This window comes from Osmerus eperlanus, chromosome 1 (genome assembly GCF_963692335.1).
Source record: "Osmerus eperlanus chromosome 1, fOsmEpe2.1, whole genome shotgun sequence".
Taxonomy (NCBI): Eukaryota; Metazoa; Chordata; class Actinopteri; order Osmeriformes; family Osmeridae; genus Osmerus; species Osmerus eperlanus.
This window is the reverse complement of record NC_085018.1, coordinates 15,622,537-15,641,992: the sequence shown is the minus strand read 5'-3', so window position 1 is coordinate 15,641,992 and position 19,456 is coordinate 15,622,537. Positions and strand designations below refer to the sequence as shown.

The 19,456-nt window shown below is 49.7% G+C and overlaps 1 protein-coding gene and 1 long non-coding RNA gene across 11 annotated transcripts in view; one reads left to right on the top strand and one right to left on the bottom strand.

Annotated features, from left to right (window-relative positions):
- The window catches only part of itpr1b (inositol 1,4,5-trisphosphate receptor, type 1b), a 67,141-nt gene that overhangs the window by 16,099 nt on the left and 31,586 nt on the right, over positions 1-19,456 (top strand). For 3 of the 10 annotated variants that reach the window (XM_062463275.1, XM_062463255.1, XM_062463238.1), the window contains exons 10-42: positions 73-168; positions 353-397; positions 559-588; positions 1,152-1,306; positions 3,310-3,409; positions 3,548-3,708; positions 4,559-4,700; positions 4,820-4,978; positions 5,074-5,246; positions 5,755-5,874; positions 6,010-6,204; positions 6,287-6,538; positions 6,632-6,773; positions 6,867-7,020; positions 7,158-7,348; positions 7,431-7,560; positions 7,672-7,726; positions 7,817-7,982; positions 8,871-9,050; positions 9,169-9,231; positions 9,342-9,479; positions 9,581-9,706; positions 9,816-10,016; positions 10,230-10,481; positions 10,708-10,833; positions 11,059-11,187; positions 11,419-11,436; positions 11,962-11,988; positions 12,263-12,383; positions 12,514-12,698; positions 13,520-13,668; positions 14,375-14,486; positions 15,136-15,171. In XM_062463275.1, the coding sequence (XP_062319259.1) occupies positions 73-168; positions 353-397; positions 559-588; positions 1,152-1,306; positions 3,310-3,409; positions 3,548-3,708; positions 4,559-4,700; positions 4,820-4,978; positions 5,074-5,246; positions 5,755-5,874; positions 6,010-6,204; positions 6,287-6,538; positions 6,632-6,773; positions 6,867-7,020; positions 7,158-7,348; positions 7,431-7,560; positions 7,672-7,726; positions 7,817-7,982; positions 8,871-9,050; positions 9,169-9,231; positions 9,342-9,479; positions 9,581-9,706; positions 9,816-10,016; positions 10,230-10,481; positions 10,708-10,833; positions 11,059-11,187; positions 11,419-11,436; positions 11,962-11,988; positions 12,263-12,383; positions 12,514-12,698; positions 13,520-13,668; positions 14,375-14,486; positions 15,136-15,171 (4,329 nt within the window). The remainder of the gene's footprint in view (positions 1-72; positions 169-352; positions 398-558; positions 589-1,151; positions 1,307-3,309; positions 3,410-3,547; positions 3,709-4,558; positions 4,701-4,819; positions 4,979-5,073; positions 5,247-5,754; positions 5,875-6,009; positions 6,205-6,286; positions 6,539-6,631; positions 6,774-6,866; positions 7,021-7,157; positions 7,349-7,430; positions 7,561-7,671; positions 7,727-7,816; positions 7,983-8,870; positions 9,051-9,168; positions 9,232-9,341; positions 9,480-9,580; positions 9,707-9,815; positions 10,017-10,229; positions 10,482-10,707; positions 10,834-11,058; positions 11,188-11,418; positions 11,437-11,961; positions 11,989-12,262; positions 12,384-12,513; positions 12,699-13,519; positions 13,669-14,374; positions 14,487-15,135; positions 15,172-19,456) is intronic. The other 7 variants (XM_062463318.1, XM_062463247.1, XM_062463285.1 and 4 more) reach the window with 4 other exon arrangements.
- LOC134022101 (uncharacterized) lies at positions 138-17,254 on the bottom strand. The gene is made up of 3 exons (XR_009930619.1): positions 17,213-17,254; positions 16,742-16,830; positions 138-308 (listed from the first exon to the last, which is right to left on the bottom strand). It is a non-coding gene; the product is annotated as an uncharacterized LOC134022101 (long non-coding RNA).

Below are 19,456 nucleotides of genomic sequence, written 5' to 3'. Positions count from 1 at the left end.
CCTCCATATGTGTTTTACTAGCATGGTTAGTCCAGATAAGGAGAAGTGTTTTCTATGGCTCTGCTACTGTAGGTGGTGCACCATGACCCTTGTCGAGGAGGCGCTGGTTACTGGAACAGCCTGTTCAGGTTCAAACACCTGGCCACAGGATCGTACCTGGCTGCTGAGGTGAGTGAGGTGTGTGTGCCTCCCGTGGGTGGACCTCTCCCTTCTCTTCTCCATCTGCATCCATATCCCAGGAGCACCCAATCCCAACGTAGCTGTTCTACTGGTGGCCAATAGAAATGCCTCCTCCTCACAGTGCGTCCCTAACAGTGAAGAAGCCCACTTTAAAATGTGTGTCTGCCAACAGGTGAATCCAGACTATGAAGAGGAGAGCAGAGAGCAGCGGTCCTCAGTAAGTCAGCCTCCCTCTCCCCCCTCTCCCTCTCTCCCCCCTCTCCCTTCCCCCTCCCCCCTCTACCCTGCTGTTTTAGTGGGGTACATACAGTTAGCAGTGTCTGTCGCTAACCTTTGGCTGAACTTCTAAACTCTGGTGGATCTTGTCTCCCTGTCTAGGTGGTGGACTTTGTTCCCTTTAACTTCCAGGTACTGTCTCTGAGTACTCTGTGTGTATTTGTCCTTCATCATCTCCAGTGTTCTTTGTTTGATGGATAACGGAGGTTTGAGGGGATCTGAGCTTGGAGAAAAAGAAAACTGCCTTTGTTTTCTTCCTCTGATTTTAAACAAATGGTAGTTAGAAACAACATTTAAATATCACCACTGGGTGTCATCATACCATCTTTATAGTGCATGTGATACTGAATTTCACCTACAGATGCCAGTGTCGTTCAATTTATTGCTGGTCGAGCTATGTACTTCACTTTTCTGAGTGGAATATAGGGTGGTCTATTTGCATTATTTAATGCAACAGTCTTTTGAGCATTACACAGCTGACTTAGGTGAACTCAGTGACCATATAGTTCATTGTCACATCAATTAAAAAGTTACAGTCCTGTTGTGCCGTCGATCAAAGTGTACGATCACATCGGCGGAAATAGGCACACTGTATGTACTACTAAGCAATACATACAAGTCACACTGTGCCAATCCGGGCCGTCAAATGCACCAATTGATTTTTCCACCATTCACTGTGTCTTCTCTCTCCCCAGCTGGACTCAGAACACGAGGCGCTGCGAGGGCGTCTGCGGACCCCACAGGAGAGGGTCATGTACACACTGGTCTCTGTCCCCGACGGCATGGACATCTCCTCCATCTTTGAGCTAGACCCTACCACCCTGCGAGGGGGGGACGCCCTAGTGCCCAGGTACAGTCTCCATATGGGGATTTCTGGCCTGTGTTTACTAAGGGCACCCGCATATGAGTCAGGGTTTCCCCTCAGTAGTTAATGGTTCCCTCCCAGTCCCCGTCATGTCATAATGTGGGCTCCTGGGTCAGGCTGGCTCAGGGGAAGCTGTTGGAGCTTCTGTCCTGCTGACTGGCTGCTGGGAAAACATGTTGTTGATGGGCAGCTGCGAAATGACAAGCTGCTGTTCACTGATGAGATCACCCTTGACACCTTCCATTGATTTCCTGTCTGGTAATGAAATGGCCCTCTGTTGGCATGCCAGGGGACAGCTAGAGGTTGTCAGGCAGAGCGAGTCAAGGCCCCCAGGGTGTCTCCATGGAGGGTTAGCAGAGACAATTCTGCATTTTATGCGTTTTTTGTTGTTGTTTCTTTCTCAGTCAGAGAAGATCATAATCTCACTGAGTCAATCGGAAGAAAACTCTTTCAGCATTTGTGTGGGTGTAGTTTACCACTTAAAATACCTTTTGTGTATGCGATCTGACGACAGCAATCTGATGGCATTATGGTTGAACCAAGAAACCATGGAGACCATGGTGTGTTTTTACTGGATGGGTTGCAATAGAGGCGAGATGTTGCGTAAGGGCCCGCCCCCACGCATCATCATCCCCTGCCAGTCATTCTGGGGGATTCAAGGGGACGATTCTGAGCTGTGGCTACGTTTTTGTCAGGAAACAATGTACTCTGTATGAGTATTCTACTGTACAACAATAACTGCAAATAACAATATTTAAACTTTTTGATATTAGGGACCAGCTAGGCTAGACCCTTTTCCTCATGGCCAAGTATATAAAAACAGGTGTTCGTTTTGAAGTGACCATGGCTAACGACTGGGTTCTCATTTCAGTCTGTACCAGTACACTTTTTTCTTAATTGTTAGCAAAAAAAAGTGGATCCCCGAAGCTGGGGTTCAGAGTGTGCTACATGGAAATAGCGTTTAGGATTAGGCAGTTATCTTGATTGTTTGGCCATATTTAAATTTTAGGTATATGTTTATTGTATGCACCTTCCTGCCAAAGCAAATTCCTTGTCTGTGCAAACTTTCATGGCGAATAAATCCCATTCTGATTGTTTGATCTAGAACTTCCTAGTGTGTATAAAGGTGAATGTGTCATGTGAGAAAAGCTCTCATGCCAGGCTAAATGTATCTGTCACGCCTGTTCGTATTTGATCTCATCTGCTCTCATGTCATCCCTGCTTGGTGGTGGAGAGGGAATGTTGTTTAATAATTACAGGGCTGCGATTGTCTCTGACACCACCATCAGATAAGACCTCCCTGTAGTGTCAAAGCCTGTATTGAGTCACAACCTCAGGTGCGTGCCTGCTCTTGCTGAGAGCCCAACGCCCCCCCCCCCCCCTACACACACACACACACCACACCCACACACCACTCACACCTGAAATAACCTTTGGTTCCCGGGACACTGACAGGCTTGAGGTGTCAGAGTAATCAGTGCTTCTGGTGAGCGTTGAGAATACAAAGCTAAGCTTGTTATACCCAGTGGCTGATTATGTAACCCTGCCAATAATACAGCGTGTCCAGAGTCTATGCCATCTACTACAGTAGATGTAAACACACACACACACTTGTGGTTAGAGAGTAACTTTGGGTGGCGGAGGGAGGGCTTTGATCGGGCCTATCTTTGCTCCTCCATAATGGCAGCAAGGGTGCTTGACTGGGAACAGGACGTGTGTGACTGTGCAGGGCCAGGTGTCTTGTTGTTGGCCCAGATGCAGGTCATGTTTCCAAGCCTCTTGTAAAACATCACCGTTTTTTGCTTGTCACACAAGAATCCGGTCACGTTGCCGATAATAACATTGTGTAGAAGTGAATACCGAGGCCTTCCCTGTTCACACTAAAACACCACTGCCAACAGTATGAACATAAGCCAGAGTTGCCATTCAAGTTAGTGGGAAGTTCTTGTGACGCTCCCCTGAGGGTCTTTTCTTCTGCGTTCTCTCAGGAGCTCCTTTGTGAGGCTCAGACACCTGTGCACCAACACATGGGTCCACAGCACCAACAACCCCATCGACAAGGAGGAGGAGAAGCCGGTCATGTTACGGGTAAGTGGCTGAGCAGGACTTCCTGGGGCTGTTGTTTACATGCAGTCACACACAAACAGGCTCATATACCGTAAGTATGTGAACTATCATGTGAATGGGGAACTCGATTTATTGAAGAATGTTTCCTTTTCTTTTTAGATTGGCACATCAGCAGTTAAGGAAGATAAAGAGGCCTTTGCCATTGTGCCAGTCCCCCCGGCTGAAGTCCGAGATTTAGACTTTGCCAACGATGCTAGTAAAGTGTTGGCATCTATAGCTGGCAAGCTGGAGAAGGGCACTATCACCCAGAACGAGAGGAGGTATGAATGAAAGAAAGAAAGCCAGCTGTTGGCCTCACGTACTGTACTGTAACGTCCACATGCCTTTTACTGTAGGCAAACCGGTTTCTTTGCAGTAGAAAATAGGAAAAGATCTCCAAACGTTTTTAAGTAGATATGTTTGGGAGTTCTTCCTGACTCGTCACAGAGGCCGTCAGTAGGCCTGGCGGGCAGTCTGATCTTGGTAGAGCTAGGCTAACGGCCCCGTGTTCTCCAGGTATCTTGGTAGAGCTAGGCTAACGGCCCTGTGTTCTCCAGGTATCTTGGTAGAGCTAGGCTAACGGCCCTGTGTTCTCCAGGTATCTTGGTAGAGCTAGGCTAACGGCCCCGTGTTCTCCAGGTATCTTGGTAGAGCTAGGCTAACGGCCCTGTGTTCTCCAGGTATCTTGGTAGAGCTATGCTAACGGCCCTGTGTTCTCCAGGTATCTTGGTAGAGCTAGGCTAACGGCCCTGTGTTCTCCAGGTATCTTGGTAGAGCTATGCTAACGGCCCCGTGTTCTCCAGGTATCTTGGTAGAGCTAGGCTAACGGCCCTGTTTTCTCCTGGTATCTTGGTAGAGCTAGGCTAACGGCCCTGTGTTCTCCAGGTATCTTGGTAGAGCTATGCTAACGGCCCCGTGTTCTCCAGGTATCTTGGTAGAGCTAGGCTAACGGCCCCGTGTTCTCCAGGTATCTTGGTAGAGCTAGGCTAACGGCTCTGTGTTCTCCAGGTATCTTGGTAGAGCTATGCTAACGGCCCTGTGTTCTCCAGGTATCTTGGTAGAGCTAGGCTAACGGCCCTGTGTTCTCCAGGTATCTTGGTAGAGCTAGGCTAACGGCCCTGTGTTCTCCAGGTTTGTGACCAAGCTGCTGGAGGACCTGGTGTTCTTCGTGGTGGACATCCCCAACAGCGGCCAGGATGTTCTGGAGATCATGGTGAACAAGCCCAACAGGGAGAGACAGAAACTGATGAGGGAGCAGAACATCCTGAAACAGGTACAGCCGTCCTCACAGACAGACAGAACACAGCGCACCCTTGGAGACTCTTGGACTATCATGCACATATACATAGTACTGTATATACCATCTGGTTCAATTCTAACTGTCCCCTGCAGATCTTCAAACTGCTGCAGGCTCCCTTCACAGACAGTGGGGACGGTCCTATGCTGCGTCTGGAGGAGCTGGGCGACCAGCGCCACGCCCCCTTCAGGCACATCTGCAGGCTGTGCTACCGGGTGCTACGGCACTCCCAGCAGGACTACAGGAAGAACCAGGTACCCGGTTCTTCTCCAGTTTCACCAATGCCCCTACTGGACCTTCTGGCCCTGCGAGCTCGTATTGACCCGTACCTCCCCGCTCTCCCCTGCAGGAGTACATAGCCAAGCAGTTCCGTTTCATGCAGAAGCAGATAGGCTACGACGTGCTGGCTGAGGACACCATCACAGCCCTGCTCCACAACAACCGCAAGCTGCTGGAGAAACACATCACCGCTGCCGAGATCGACACCTTCGTCAGCCTGGTCAGGAAGAACCGAGAGCCCAGGTGAGCCTTGGAGGAGGTGGAGATTGGTTCGCAGCCTGGTACCATAGACATGGCACAGTGACAGGGTCGTTTGTGGGCAGTTTGGGTACCGATTTGTTTGTCTAACAGAAGCCAGGGAATGTTTGCAGATGTAGATTTATTCAGATATATGTGTGGGAGTATCAGTGGAGGTGTTTGTGTAGGACTCTGGCTCGAGAGGGAATAGTGTGTGCTGGTATTGAACTTCTACCTTGTCTAGTGTTGTTGATGATATGGAAGCCATGCTGACCCAGAGACCTGAATAAAGAGGGCCTTTACAGATTGATGGCATTTCAGACCTGGCATGGGAATATACCTGGGCCTTGGTCCACCAGTTTCCAGTAGGACACAGTACAGGCCTCAGGCACAAGCAGGCCACAAGCAGCGATGCAGTAATTGAGGAGACCCTCATTTGGTCATTCACTACTCACAGTTTGCTCAGCATGTGACTCATAAAGATCGCCCTGTTTTCCCCATCCCATGTCCCCAGGTTTCTGGACTACCTGTCAGACCTGTGTGTGTCCATGAACAAGTCCATACCTGTGACTCAGGAACTCATCTGTAATGCAGTTCTGGACCCCAGCAACGCCGACATCCTCATTGAGACCAAGTTAGCCCTGATAAAATGACTACCCTTTAGTCTGATTCGCTCTTTGTTTTTCTTTTAAAATAAAGTTACAAAACAATTCAACCATCTCAGTACTGTAATTTTACGTGTGGATTGTTTCTATTTGTGTCCCCCCAGGCTTGTCTTATCAAGGTTTGAGATTGAGGCAGTGACTGGGGGGGAGGCCCCGGTGGAGGCCGAGGAGGACGAGGAGGAGGTGTGGCTCTTCTGGAAGGACAACCTCAAGGAGATCCGCAGCAAGAGCGTCAGGGAGCTGGCCCAGGACGCCAAGGAGGGCCAGAAGGAGGACCAGGAGGTGGTCAGCTACTACAGGTCTGCAGAGAAGAGATGCTCTTCAGTGAGGGACTCTTAGAAGTTTTGTCCAAGTGTTTATCTTGTTCCTCTCCCCCTCCAGGTACCAGTTGAACCTGTTTGCCAGGATGTGTCTGGACCGCCAGTACCTGGCCATCAACAAGATCTCTGGCCAGCTGGACGTGGACCTGATCCTGCGCTGCATGTCTGACGAGGACCTGCCCTTTGACCTGCGTGCGTCCTTCTGCCGCATGATGCTGCACATGCACGTGGATCGCGACCCACAAGAGCAGGTTACGCCCGTCAAGTACGCCCGCCTCTGGTCCGAGATCCCCTCCAAGATAGCCATAGATGAGTGAGTTTGTCTCAATTGCTCCTCATTTCAATGATTAGCAATTTACTATAATACTGAAAACGTAACTCAAATGGTCTTGTCTAATCCTGTCAGTTATGACAATGATGGAACCACTAGAAATGAAATCAAGGAGCGATTCTTCCTCACCATGGATTTTGTGGAGAACTACCTCAGAGAAGTTGTATCTCAGAACATCCCCTTCTCAGATAAAGAGAAAAACAAGCTCACCTTTGAGGTAGGCTGCACTGGACAGTGCATGAAAAAATGTCTGCTGTCCATAATACCCATGTAAGACCTCACCCCTGTTCTCCACGCTCTCTGTTCAAAGGTAGTGAACTTGGCGAGGAACCTCATATACTTTGGCTTCTACAACTTTAGCGACCTCTTGAGACTGACAAAGATCTTACTGAATATTCTGGACTGTGTTCATGTCAGCACCATCTACCCCATCAATAAGATGGAGAAGGGCGAGGAAAACAAAGGTAACATTATCAACCTCACATCTGAAATTGTATATCGTAAACTCTTTAAGCAGATACAGTTGGCAGTATCAAAATAATAACATGTATCTTCTGTGGAAAGAGGTGTCTTCAGCTCACTAGATTGTGTTTCTTCACAGGCAGTAATGTGATGAAGTCTATCCATGGGGTGGGGGAGCTGATGACCCAGGTGGTCTTAAGGGGAGGGGGCTTCCTGCCTGTCACACCCAATCACCAGCCAGAGGGAGATGTGGTCAAGGCCCAGACCGAGCCAGAGAAGGAGGACATTCTGGTCATGGACACGAAGCTCAAGATCATTGAGATCCTTCAGGTGAGCGGGCCTGGCTTTCATGAGCGGATACACTAAGCTCAGTGACACAGTACCTTTGAGTATCTGTGTTTCCCCCCTGCAGTTCATCCTGAATGTGCGGCTGGACTACAGGATCTCCTGTCTGCTCTGCATCTTCAAAAGGGAGTTTGACGAGAGCAACCCTCAAACTGAAACCCCGACTGGTAGTCAGGATGGACCCAACAATGTCACAGGTCCGATGCTTCGTTTCCTTGTGGTTCGCCTCAAACTGGCTGTATAGGAATAATCTATCATGGGATACTGTATGAACGTTCAAGCCAACATTGTCTATTTTGGTTCATCAGGAACTCTAGACTTTGAGAACATTGAGGAACAGGCAGAAGGAATATTTGGAGGAAGGTAAATCATTGCATTATACCATGAAGGTGGAATTGGGAAAAAGTATTGTGAAAATGGTCCTGGTTGGTTACTTGTTCTGCTCTCACCTAGTGAGGAGAACACACCCCTGGACCTGGATGACCACGGAGGTCGCACCTTCCTGAGGGTCCTGCTCCATCTGACCATGCATGACTACCCTCCTCTGGTGTCTGGAGCCCTGCACCTTCTCTTCAGACACTTCAGCCAGAGGCAGGAGGTCCTCATGGCCTTCAAACAGGTACTGGAGGCTCCTTAGTAGACATCCTGAGGTCCACTCCAGTGACCAATAAAGCATGGTCGTATTGATAACATGTTACACATGTCATTGTCATGAAGGAACTATTTGATCGGATTTCGGCCAGTCCAGGTCAGACCAGGTGTGTCCATGCTTTACTCCCAGGTCAGACCAGGTGTGTCCATGCTTTACTCCCAGGTCAGACCAGGCGTGTCCATGCTTTACTCCCAGGTCAGACCAGGTGTGTCCATGCTTTACTCCCAGGTCAGACCAGGCGTGTCCATGCTTTACTCCCAGGTCAGACCAGGTGTGTCCATGCTTTACTCCCAGGTCAGACCAGGCGTGTCCATGCTTTACTCCCAGGTCAGACCAGGCGTGTCCATGCTTTACTCCCAGGTCAGACCAGGCGTGTCCATGCTTTACTCCCAGGTCAGACCAGGTGTGTCCATGCTTTACTTCCAGGTCAGACCAGGTGTGTCCATGCTTTACTCCCAGGTCAGACCAGGTGTGTCCATGCTTTACTCCCAGGTCAGACCAGGCGTGTCCATGCTTTACTCCCAGGTCAGACCAGGTGTGTCCATGCTTTACTCCCAGGTCAGACCAGGCGTGTCCATGCTTTACTCCCAGGTCAGACCAGGCGTGTCCATGCTTTACTCCCAGGTCAGACCAGGTGTGTCCATGCTTTACTCCCAGGTCAGACCAGGCGTGTCCATGCTTTACTCCCAGGTCAGACCAGGCGTGTCCATGCTTTACTCCCAGGTCAGACCAGGTGTGTCCATGCTTTACTCCCAGGTCAGACCAGGCGTGTCCATGCTTTACTCCCAGGTCAGACCAGGTGTGTCCATGCTTTACTCCCAGGTCAGACCAGGTGTGTCCATGCTTTACTCCCAGGTCCAGCTGTTGGTGACCAGCCAGGATGTGGACAACTACAAGCAGATCAAGTCGGACTTGGATCAGCTGCGCTCCATCGTGGAGAAGTCAGAGCTGTGGGTTTACAAGAGACAGGGAGAAGATGGGATGGATGGAGGGGACGGAGGGGACGGAAATCAAGAGTCCGACAACAAGAAGAAGGTGCCTCGTACTCTGCCTGCTCAGATTGTGTCTCCTAGCTGCATGCTCAGTGTCGAGTCTTTATGGTCCAGAAGCGACCCTCTCTAATACACTGCTGTTCTTTCTGGTTCCCTCCCAGGGAGACTCAGACAAGAAGAAGACAGAAAGCACCAGCAGTTACAACTACAGAGTCGTCAAAGAGGTGCTGTTCATTTTCTGCTCGATTCGGAGCAATACGATCTTTTCTAACGTGCCAGAGTGAGGTCATGTGGTTGTCATGACCGCGGTGCCTGTATGTGTGTGTGTGTTCAGATCCTCCTGCGCCTCAGTAAGCTGTGTGTCCAGGAGGGAGCCTCAGGCAAGAAGAGTAAGAAGCAGCAGCAGAGACTGCTCCGGAACATGGGGGCCCACAGTGTGGTCCTGGAGCTGCTGCAGATCCCCTATGAGAAGGTCCGTTCCTGGAGTCTGGTCATCTGTTTCTCCAATCCCATCGTAAACCAAATTCATCGTAACCCAATGTGTTTTTTGTGTGTTACGTCTGAACACACCAGGGTGAGGATGTCCGTATGCAGGAGATCATGAAGCTGGCTCATGAGTTCCTGCAGAACTTCTGTGCGGGGAACCAGCAGAACCAGGCCCTCCTCCACAAACACATCAACCTCTTCCTCAACCCAGGGGTGAGTAGGCCTCACTCTGGCTCATCCTGAAGCCGGGCTGGGTAGGTCCAGTCACGCAGACCGCTCCTGCGTGACTGAGCTGGATGGTTAGATGCTCCTCTGCTCTCAGATCCTGGAGGCGGTCACCATGCAGCACATCTTCATGAACAACTTCCAGCTGTGCAGCGAGATCAACGAGCGAGTGGTGCAGCACTTTGTCCACTGCATCGAGACGCACGGACGCCACGTCCAGTACCTCAAGTTCCTCCAGACCATCGTCAAGGCCGAGAACAAGTTCATCAAGAAGTGTCAGGACATCGTCATGGCAGAGGTGGGACCCCACTGACAATCTTCTCTCGTTTGTGACTTTCTAGTGTAAACATCATTACATGCTTTTGAAATGGACTGGCACATCAACACAGATACTCCTTATTAACGAAGCACTCGGACATGTACGTCGGTATTTAGTGACATGCGCATGTATGTATTTAGCATGTTTCCAAGCGTCGGAAGAAACCCCCCAGCGTGTCTCTCTCGCACCTAGATGGTGAATTCAGGCGAGGACGTCCTGGTCTTCTACAACGACCGCGCCTCCTTCCAGACCCTGATCCAGATGATGAGGTCAGAGCGCGACCGCATGGACGAGAACAGCCACCTGATGTACCACATCCACCTGGTGGAGCTGCTGGCGGTCTGCACCGAGGGCAAGAACGTCTACACCGAGATCAAGTGCAACTCTCTGCTGCCCCTGGACGACATCGTACGAGTGGTCACTCACGAGGACTGTATACCTGAGGTAAGGGGGGAATGAGAAAGGGAGATAGCCGGAAGAATATCCTACCATAAGGCTGGAATATGTAGGTGAATGTTGCAGATATGTTTACCGATGACTTGTAATATCTGAATGACAGCGTCTTTATTACCAGACATGCTTATTTGGTGCAAGTTGTCCTTGTCTTTACCATTCGATCCTGATAGTGTGGATGAGCTTTACAGGTAGCATGTCTTGCGTTATTCTTCAGGTGAAGATCGCCTACATCAACTTCCTGAACCACTGCTATGTGGACACAGAGGTGGAGATGAAGGAGATCTACACCAGCAACCACATGTGGAAGCTGTTTGAGAACTTCCTGGTTGACATATGCAGGGTAAACTTCCAATATCCAAACAACTCTGATTTCTCACATGTTCATTCATCACCCAACATCAGATATGTATCTACTTACATCCAGAGTGTTACTAAACACACTTCAGGATAATGGCGTGCATTACTGCCAGTACTGGCCAATCGTTGGAGGACTTATTGGGAATGTATCCAGTGTGCATGTGGAGTCCAGATTTGGAGTATTGAGACACTGTCCATCCATGTCCAGATATGCAACAACACCAGCGACAGGAAGCATGCAGACTCTGTCTTGGAGGGTTACGTTACAGAGACGGTCATGAGCATCGTGACCACCTTCTTCAGCTCGCCCTTCTCTGACCAGAGCACCAGTCTGCAGGTAAACACACGCACAGGAATCGACCACAACTGACCAAAACTGGACGAAAACACATAATATATGCAGTATACACCTATGTCATCTGCAGTCAGCCTCCTTTTTGAATTTGATTATTGTTTTATAATCCTTGATTATACTTGATTTGTGGATTTGTCTTTGCAAAGGATTGATAATGTTCCGTATGATGAAAGTAACGCACATTGAAATATAACACATGTCCCGTTTATGTAGGCAGCCCGACACATGTATGTAAGTATGGCTTAAACTCCCATGTTGTTGGTTTCCTCTCACTGAGTGTGTTCTCTTATCGGCAGTTGAAACACATTTCTAAAGGGTTTCTCATTCTCTTGTTATCCCTTGTTTAGCATTGAGTCAGTGCTTCTTTCGTAGAATCCTTCACCGATGACTTAACCCTAACCCTGTTTCATAGAATCCTCCCCTTGCCAAATACCCCCCAAAAAACGGCAGTTTTGACGCAGACACAGCCTACTGTGTTTTGGGTCTGCCAAATACTGTGGTCTGCTCTGTAGATGTGTGTTGTTACACGTAAGGCTACACCACATCAGCTTGTGGTACTAGTGCTAGGTCACAATGTTCCCCAGTAGGCAGCTATCTTGCTGTCAATGCCAATGTCGCTGTCAATGTATTCATTTAGCAGACAATTTTATCCTGTGATCTCTTGATCTGCCGACATGCTCTAACCACTGAGCTATACACTCCAGCCAGTTTAGGTCCTGTGGAATGACAGCAATGTCCTTCTCTCTCTTGTGACAGGCAATCATTCTTGGAAAGGTAACCGAGGTATTTGTCATCTCGTAGGTTGTTCTGCTGTTGACACACAGGGTGTCGTTTGATCGGTGTGGTCGTGGTGAGATGGTAGTGATTTGTGTTAGAGAGTGGGCTATTGAACCTGGTTGGGACCAATGTGCACTAAACCTGAGTTTAGACCCCCCCCCCCCACACACACACAAGTTTGGTGATAGGCCAGCTCCCTCCAAGTGGCTTCCAGATAAATCATGTGACCAACAACCCTTTCTTCTTTTTACTACTGCGTCTGTCTGTTCCTCTCCTGTAGACTCGCCAGCCTGTGTTTGTCCAGCTACTGCAGGGCGTGTTCAGGGTTTACCACTGCAGCTGGCTCTCTCCCACACAGAAGGCCTCTGTGGAGGCCTGTATCAAGGTGCTGTCTGACGTGGGTAAGACACTCACTGGACAAACTTACCTTTCTACCTTTTAAGCCGTCAACTGTATAAGAGCCACTGCTATCAATTCAAGTTTTGCCACATGAGCCATAAAGTTGACCTCCTTCTGGTGTCCACAACCCAGCCAAGAGCAGGGCCATAGCCATCCCTGTGGACCTGGACAGCCAGGTCAACAACCTGTTTGTCAAGTCCAACAACGTGGTGCAGAAGACCATCACAAGCTGGAGGCTCTCTGCCAAGAACACGTCCAGACGAGACTCCGGCATGACCAGCTCAAAGGACTACAGGAACATCATCGAGAGGCTCCAGGTAAAACCGAGCCCTCACCCTGACCTGAGCCAGGCTCCTTTCACGAGCAATAAGATGTTCAAAGTTTCGAAGAGAATATGTTGAAATCCACAAGACCTAGACATTGAGTCGTGTTGCTGTGAACCTAATCTGCATCTGTTGTAACATGGTTCCCAGAAACTCAAGAAAACATGCCAGTCTAATTCATCCGGGTGGCTTTTTAATGCCTAACCGTAAAAAAAAACAGAAACTGTAATGATGCCAGAATGGAGTTGGAATGTAGTTCCAAAGAAAGTGCAGTTGTTTTCGTGCACTCTTCCCTTGAAATGTTTTTGTGCTGTGTTGCAATGCTGTACAGTCACTGTAAACGTACAGTGACTGTGACTTCCCTTCTTCCGCCCCACGTTCACGCCCGCAGTGTCAACATCAGCAGATAGATGTGGTGCAACCATGCCGATTTAGAATTGTTCAATGTTATTAGGAGTGTGGGTGAGGTGGCTTTACATCACACATTTGTCACCTTTGTTTTTAGACTGAGTTAACAGTCCGGCCCCCTCGCACAGGCTGCTTCTGCTTTTTACCCACTAGCCTGACGAACTGTCGGAGACGACACGCTAACAGTTCACCACACCTATCCCCACTCGAGCCAACTACTCTAGGCTCTGCTGTCCAAACAAAATGGCGGAGAGTCAGGCTCCAAACCAGAGTTCCCATAGAGCACCCTCATTTACCCTTGGGCAACACATCACGATAAGATCGAGATTGAATGTCGGACCGTGTGTTTCCCTTCAGCCCCTCTGTGAGCGTGCTTGTGTTCTGTGCCCCCCCCCCCCCCCCTGCAGGACATCGTGTCGGCCCTGGAGGACCGCCTGCGGCCCCTGGTCCAGGCTGAGCTGTCTGTCCTGGTGGACGTGCTGCACCGGCCGGAGCTGCTCTTCCCGGAGAACACAGACGCCCGCAGGAAGTGCGAGAGCGGAGGCTTCATCTCCAAGTAAGGGCCGCCCACGCCGCCTCCTCCGCTCCCGGGAACGCGCTCGGGCGGAGCATGTCGCCTCTGTCCTCTAGTCGTCGTTCCAGCGTAGCGTTCTCCCCTCTCCCGTGAGCGCGCAGTCACTCAATTAAGCAGGTGTGTCCCCTCAGTGTGGGCCGAGCGATGACCCCGGGGCTTTGTTTTCACATGTCCTGCTCTGAGCACGGCTCTCACACACAGCCTGGGGTGCGTTGGGTTTGAGAAGGTCTGAGATAGGATTACATGGGCTGCGTCTGGGCTCTTTGAACAGGTGCCCGCTCGGGGATTAGCCTACTCTAGAGTACTGGGCGGATTAGAGTGTGGAGTAGCATGTGAGCGTGCACCACTTCTCGCTCTTTCGGAACAGCGGTGAAATAGAATGGGCTCTTTGTGGAGGCACATGCACTCCTGAGGAAACAGGAAGGGCCCGTCGGTTCTCTTTGAAAACCCAGTTGTTTGACTGTGACAGTGGTGACACTTGACTTGATCGAGAATCAGCCGACGCAAGTTAGCTCAGCGATAAAAAGAAGGAAAAACAATAATAATCATGTTCCGTGAAAAAAGGCTCGAAGTTCTCGATCCGTTTTGACAGTAGAAATGATTTTAACCCTTTTAATCAAATTGTGAATGAGGATCTGTCCCTTGGCCTGACCGTCCTGTAAAGTTAGGTGAACCTGTCTTTGACTAGACTGATCAAGCACACCAAGCAGCTGCTGGAGGAGAACGAGGAGCGCCTGTGCATCAAGGTCCTGCAGACCCTCAGAGAGATGATGACCAAAGACCGTGGCTATGGGGAGAAGGTATCTTCACTGTTTGCCGTCAACATACACCGTACATGCACAACCGCAACCCTGCAGCATTCACACACACACACACACACACACACACAATCAAATAAAGACGCAGGCCCGCGCCTACACGGACAGTCGTGGCTGCGTACGCACACTGCCCCTGGCCCTATCAGGAAGTAGAACAGAGAGAGAGGAGGTTCTGGGATCTGGACAGTTACTGTAGTGTCAGGAATATAAAGCAAACAGGGCTGAAGGTACGTCGAGTCCTAGATGAAGGGATGCAGTCACTACTAAGGACTATGGTTACTGTACTTCTACTGGTATTGATAATCACAAAGTCTGTCTCATGAAAACCAGATTCCCTCATGTAGTAGACTCCTGGTGGGTGGTAAGAAACAGACAACAATGTATTAACAGCACCAGCATGCTAATCACCCAACACTAACACACCATGTGAACACCCTACATCCTTTACCAACGGGCAGTGACCCACAATACTAATCTGTAGAGGAAGACCTCGCCTATCTGCTTATGTTTTCGGTTGAAAACCAGTGTGTGACGTACTAACTGACATGGCGTGTGAATTCTCCTGTGTGTTTCCAGCTCACCCCTCCACACATGGCTCTACTAACTCTGCCTCTATACTCTTCTCTTCCAGCTGATTGCCTTTGATGATGAAATGGATGTGGCTGAGGTTGATCATTTTCCTTACTCCTTTTGTGGCCCGCCTGTAGATTGTTCTTGTTTCTCACCAGTGGTGTAGATGTGCTCATGCTGGTCGAGTGTGTCAACTGTCATTAGCCGTCTGTAGCAGCCTCCTGTGTCCATAGTCTTCCTGCTAGCGTGTGCTAGTGTCCCACTCATCACAGTACAGTACTGCTAGCACACCAGGCCTCGGTCTTGCCATGCTGTGTTGTACTGTGCCTACACGCTGTAGCCATTTGCTTGGTAGTTTCGCTGCTTATGTACGTACGTGAGAAAATGGCAGTTTGTTAGTTCAAGTGTTCAATCGCACATGCTGTGTTGTGGCATCAACAAAGTTAGCACAGCACACGCTGCAGCCTGTCCGTGGTTGCTTTTCATGGTGGTTCTACTGAACTACTCACCACCTCGACCACAGCAGGTGTGAGTGTATATATAGCTGGAGCTATCTCATACATGTAGCACTGGAAACCAGATCTGCCTCCTGATCCCCACACCCCAGTGTGTGCATGTGTCTGCATGCACGTGTGTGTGTGTGGTCTACAGATAGCACTGAAGCCACTGAATCCTCTGTCTGTTTGTGAATGTTACGCGGCTCTCAGTATCGTGTGGGAGGGGCCAATGTGGCACCACTTTGTGACAGATGACTAATGCCACCAGACACCTCTCTTCCGCAGAAGGGCTTCACAGTTCCAGGAGGTTCCCTGAACTTCTGTGAAAAAACGCGAAGCTCCACCGGTTCTCACTCTTCATTCTTCACTATCATATATGGAATGGCATGCAGCTTAGTGTGCCTCATACTTGACTGATTAGACCTTCCCGGAGTGCTTTCAATATCACTGGGAACATTTTCAGTGCACATGTGTACAAACAAATCACCCTGATGGGAAAGGAAATACCCAGATGGATTCAGACAATGCGAGTGGGAGGGGGCGATAAAATAGAGTATTTCGAGACCGTTGGAGAGCCTCAGAGACCTGTTGCTAATAGGTCACATGCTTTGAGTGTCTTCCCTCTCTCCCTCTGTCTCGTGCGCCCTCCCTTTTCCCACTCTTTGTCTGTGGTATTCCAGCCATCAAAATTCCCAGCTGCACCCCCTTCCCGAGAGAGAGAGAGAGAGAGAGAGAGAGAGAGAGAGAGAGAGAGAGAGAGAGAGAGAGAGAGAGAGAGAGAGAGAGAGAGAGAGAGAGAGAGAGAGAGAGAGAGAGAGAGAGAGAGAGAGAGAGAGAGAGAGAGAGAGAGAGAGAGAGAGAGAGAGAGAGAGAGAGAGAGAGAGAGAGAGAGAGAGAGAGAGAGAGAGAGAGAGAGAGAGAGAGAGAGAGAGAGAGAGAGAGAGAGAGAGAGAGAGAGAGTGTATTGCCCTGACAGCCCCTCCCTTTTGACAAAATAAAAATGTACTCAGACGAGCACCCCACCCATGACTGCTACACGTGCAGGAACCCTGGAGGGCCCCCCTGTCGGTACACAGTGTCCCTGCCCCCAGGCACACCCGCAGCAGTCCTCATTTCCCCCCAGAAGCAGCAGCAGTGTTAGCGGTGGCAGTGCGTAGCGGTAATGCTTACACTGCTCTTCTCAGCCCGCTGCTCCTCTCTGGACTCAGCAGCAGGGAGCCGACACACTGCAGACACACCAGCTCTTCTCTGGGCAGAGACTGAGAAAACAACGTGATCGGCAGGTTAAAGGGAGAAGCTGTTTAGACTGCGTGCTAGTCTTCCAAGTGTGCTCAATGCATGTGTGTCTTAGCAGCAGTGGGGATAAGGGAGTGGTTATCAACAGGGGATAAGGTAGCAGATGTGATGTAACACAGGCCTACAGAGATAGTATAGGTTTAGGTTGCGAATATCTGTTCTGTGCCAGGTTATGTAACAGATGATTTATATGCAGGAGTGCACGGTTTTCGGTGTGTGTGTGTGTCTCTCTTTCTCACTCCTTCTCAGGATACATCCATACCAACTGATTCCAATCCCCTGATTATTCCGAACAAAACACTTGGTGAACTATCTCTCTCTCTCTCTCTCTTTTTTTCTCTGTACCTTTCTCTCTCTTTCCTCCTCTTGCTTTTTCACTCTCTCACTCTTGCTCTTTCACTCTCTAACAGCTGTTGTGCCATTTCCTCCCTCCTCTCTTGCCTCCTGCCCGTCCTCTCCTCTCCTCTGCCCTCCCCTCCCAGTGTTGTTGTCCTGTGCCTCTGTCTGCCCACCGTGCAAAAGAGCTTGTCCTTGTGTATCCTTTGTGGTTGGGCGAGAGCTACGTAGGTGGAGGCAGATCTCTGGCCAACTCCTCCCATCCTCCCCAACAGGGGGAGCTGTGATCATTTCTCTGGTCCGCGTGGCACTGGCCCGTTTTTTCCCCCCACCTCGGTGATGCACGATTCGTGGGCCGGGGCCAGAATTCAGGCAGCAGTTACGTAAGAACGAGGGGTTCTCTTTTCTTTTTCTTTGTTGCCTGGATTTCTGACTCTCCACCGAAGTGTGACCTTCAGCGGTAATTGCCAAGAAAAGTGTGGTGAAACTTGTAACTGAGAAACACTGGCAGATCAACGTCTTGTCTGGAAGCCGGGGGATTCAGAAGAGCCAGGCCTGAGGATCGCTGCCAGCCCTCACAGCCCTCACCTCACGCTTTAAAGATGGCTGCCGGCACGGCTGAGTGCTGATGTCATGGTGCGAGATGAGGGCACGACAAATCAGTACTCCTCCTCCACCCCCCTTTATCTCTCCACTTTGTCCCCCACCCCTGTCCCCCTCTGTGTCCTCCGTGTCTCCTCCTGTACTCTGTTGGCTTGAACACGTCCAGAACGAGGGTGGATAAGGGCTTTCTGGGTTTGGAAGGGAACGAAGAGGAGAGGTGCTGATGACAGATGCTGTCGGCCAACGCGGGGCCGGGTTATGTAACTACACGGGAGGGAGGGAGGGCTGAATCAAACGCCCCGGGAGAAGGCCCAGCTGTAAAACAAGACCAGAGACGACAGGTGGACATTCCACAGACAAATCATCTTATCTCCTCACGGGGTGAAATGGGGGTTCCCTTCATGAGGTGACCAGACGTTTGGTCCTGAATCTCCAAATCACAAGGTCCAGTCCCGCTCCGGTCAATACCACTGGGAAATGGAAGAGGCACTGGTGGCCTGGCCCCAGACAGATGTGCCCTGCTCTCATGCCAGCTGCCCTGGTCCCAGCTGCTCTGGTGCCAGCTGGTCTGTGTGGGCTATGTGTGAAAAGCACGGGCGAATCGGGACGTTGAATCAGTTAGGTAGCAACAAACTGGGTCAGATAAGGAGCAAGATAATAGTCACGCAGTGCCACTGAACAACAACATGAAAGGACCCTGGTGACGTTGAACTGTCTAACTGAATTAGAGGATGAACTAAACCCTGAAGAGCTTGTTTGCATGCATCATCCCCTTTACAGTGGAAATCAATGTGTTTACGTCAAGAGTTGGTCTGCCCTGTTAAGGGATTCTTGTCTAGTCTCATTATTACTCAAACACAGCTTGACTGGGTTACTGAGCTATTGTGAACCCCGCTGTGGTCTCCATCTGCCTTTTCACTTTGAATCAAATCCGTCATATCCGTCCCCTCAACAAACAAAAAAAAAAACAATTGGCAAGTTGTTCATTTCAACAATTCCCAGAACGTGAAATGTTTTTCCAGTCTTTTTCCTGTTTGCTATATGACTTCAATGAATGATCTCAGCAAGTCTGGATGTCAGCTTCACGTTTGTGTTATGAATCTAGAAATGAATCCAACATCGGTTTTGTTTGCATTTGTATGCACTGCAGCACATGCATGTACTGACTGCCTCTTTGCTATCCTGCTGCTACTATACTAAGCCCCTTCATCTTGTCTGCTTTGCTTTTGACAAATCAATTTTCCTTCTTCATTGCGTCCTGCAGTGCTTAGCCCTAAGTATAGTTTTCTAGATTCTACTAATTATACAGATCTTACACACATTATCATGCTTCTAAGATGAATGACTGGATCATTTGATAGGAGTCCATGTTCCCTGCTATGGTTTCATTTAATGATGTCCATGAATACCCTAAAATAGAACTGTAACTGTCCTGTTGCTATGCAAGCATAAAATAACACAACAGTAGTGTTCTCGTTCAGTAGCCTTGTTTGGCCCAGACCAGTGCTCGAGCCTGAGCAGGGTCCGACAGCATAGAGACGTCCTTAAAGGACAGGCTTGTTGTTCTCTTTGTCACCCTGCCGCTAGCTTTGAATCATGTGCTTGTGTTTCGGCTGGGCACATGGATGAGTCACCCCATCAGCTGGAGCC